The sequence below is a fragment of the Osmerus mordax genome, chromosome 4 (assembly GCF_038355195.1).
Source record: "Osmerus mordax isolate fOsmMor3 chromosome 4, fOsmMor3.pri, whole genome shotgun sequence".
Taxonomy (NCBI): domain Eukaryota; kingdom Metazoa; phylum Chordata; class Actinopteri; order Osmeriformes; family Osmeridae; genus Osmerus; species Osmerus mordax.
Genome location: NC_090053.1, coordinates 6,262,426 through 6,264,704, shown reverse-complemented (window position 1 = coordinate 6,264,704; position 2,279 = coordinate 6,262,426). Strand labels below are relative to the sequence as shown.

General features: G+C 41.9%; 1 protein-coding gene across 1 annotated transcript; it reads left to right on the top strand.

Annotated features, from left to right (window-relative positions):
- Positions 1–363: 363 nt before the first annotated feature.
- On the top strand, positions 364–2,279 carry LOC136942075 (rhombotin-1-like). The gene is made up of 4 exons (XM_067234840.1): positions 364–385; positions 725–911; positions 1,755–1,880; positions 2,142–2,279. The coding sequence occupies exons 1-4, from the start codon at positions 364–366 to the stop codon at positions 2,245–2,247; spliced, it is 441 nt and encodes a 146-aa protein (XP_067090941.1). The 3' UTR covers positions 2,248–2,279.

Genomic DNA, 2,279 nt, shown 5'->3' with positions numbered 1-2,279 from the left:
TAGAATGAACATAGTGTTAGGCACCGTTGACAGTTTTACGGTGAATTTTTGCCAGACTTTCAACACTACAGTACACACAAGAGGCGGGACCACGCTTCACTGGCATACAAGGCAAGCAAAAGGACAACCAACTGATCATTTTTAAGCACGCGAGGTTTGATCAATTTAGTTTGAAAACGCTGGCAGAGAGAAAGTAATTATGGATATATGGTGGTTTACAAGCGTTCCAAATAAGTCAACATTAAAAACCATATGAAGTTAATAACAACCTTAAAAATTCGGCTTTGCGTTCCAGCGTCAAGAAGAGAAGTGTTCGAACTGCGTTAAGGTCTCGTCGAATAGGATTGTTTTATATCCAGAACGATGGTATTGGACAACGAGGACAGTGAGTGCTCGAATAGCTTTTTCTTCAATTATGTCCACTGAATGGCATGAGGTATGAGTCTAACGTTGTAACGTTATGTTGTTGGACTTAATGAAAAGTATACCAAACCTAATCAGCTCTTTTATTTATAGAACACAAAAACATGAGTACAGAATAGGTTTACTTTGATTTCAGGGTAATACCACATTGCTTGGGACAGCTGATAATTACTGGCCATTGGCAATCATCTTCTGCATTAAGCCTCAGAAAATGTTTGGGCCAAAGATTAGACATCTGTGTGCCTGCCCCACTATGGTCCTCTGTGTTTTCCAGTAATACAAGTAATGTATTTTAATGCAGATGGAAAGCCTAAGGGCTGTGCCGGCTGCAAGAGGGGGATCAAGGACCGCTTCATGCTCCAGGCTATAGGCAGATACTGGCATGAAGACTGTCTCAAGTGTGCCTGCTGTGACTGTCGCCTGGGTGAGGAAGGCTCCACTCTCTACACAAGAGCCAACCTGATCCTCTGCCGGCGAGATTACCTCAGGTACGATTAAGAGGAACCCCCATGTCCCAATCCCCAATATGCTCTCTAAACGCATTCAGCAGAGATTTCTATTTGTTATTGGGGGCTATTCACTCATTACTTTTCACACAAGAACCTAGTAGTTGCATTGAGATGTTGTATCATATCAGTTGGCTAACATGGAGATATGGTCTCGCTGACAATTCAATCTGCTTAATGTTTTCTCCACACTACTACACCCATGTGCAAGTCTTGTGTTAAAATCCAGCTGGATTTGGTTGAGACTAAGTCTCTCATTAGCTGCACTGGTTTAGAGGGGGAAAACCCTTTTGACAGTTTAATTGGTTAAATTGCCTCCTGTTTTCCTCATCATCATAACCTTCAGGCTGAAAGCCTTTGAAGAGAGGGATTAAAACCATGTGATTTATTTTAATTGGACCATTAGTAAAGAATTAGCATCAGGCTCGTAGCCTCCTTAAGCAGAAACACCAGACACATACCAAGGCTGGTCAGAACATTCTGTACGTTACGGCTTGCTTGCTTTTATGCTCTTGTTTGTTACGTGTTAATGACAATGTCATTTGTCATCAGAAATCCTGATTTACTCTTGGTCAATGTCTGATCTCCCTTGCACAAATCTCATCCATGTCAAGACTTAAGTAGGCTAGATAGTGCTCACCATACATTTGCATGGTTTATACAGAAACTCTACTAAAACATCAAATGTTGTATCTTAAGTTCACCAAGGTTTCTTGTATTTTATGTTTTACTTAATGCAACCAAGGGGTACTTGTATAGCACCTGACCCACTGCTCTCTCTCTCTCTCTCTCTCTCTCTCTCTCTCTCTCTATCTCTCTCTCAAGGCTCTTTGGCTTGACAGGGAACTGTGCAGCATGCAGTAAGCTGATCCCTGCCTTTGAGATGGTGATGAGAGCCAAGGAGAATGTCTACCATTTAGACTGCTTTGCCTGCCAGCTCTGCCGCCAGAGGTAAGATTAGGCAGAGCAATTAGCTGATTGAAATCGATTATTTTCACTTCTGACGTAGCAAGGAGCTACAGTAGTTCCCTTTTTGCCCTGAACAAGCAACTAGGCTACATATACTTTACTTTCAACCCATGGATCGACAACAATGGCCTATGTTTGGTCTTCAGTGTTTTCACAGAATCACAATACTCAACCTAACCAAGACTGGACATATTTGTAACTGATTCATTACATTTAGAAGCCCTTGTGTTTTCCCTTTTACAGATTTTGTGTGGGGGACAAGTTTTTCTTCAAGGACAACATGATACTTTGCCAGCTGGACTATGAAGGAGGGAATTGGAAAGGAAACGATGAGAAACAAGTTCAGTGAATGCTTCTGCTCTCTGCTGGTCAGATACCAGG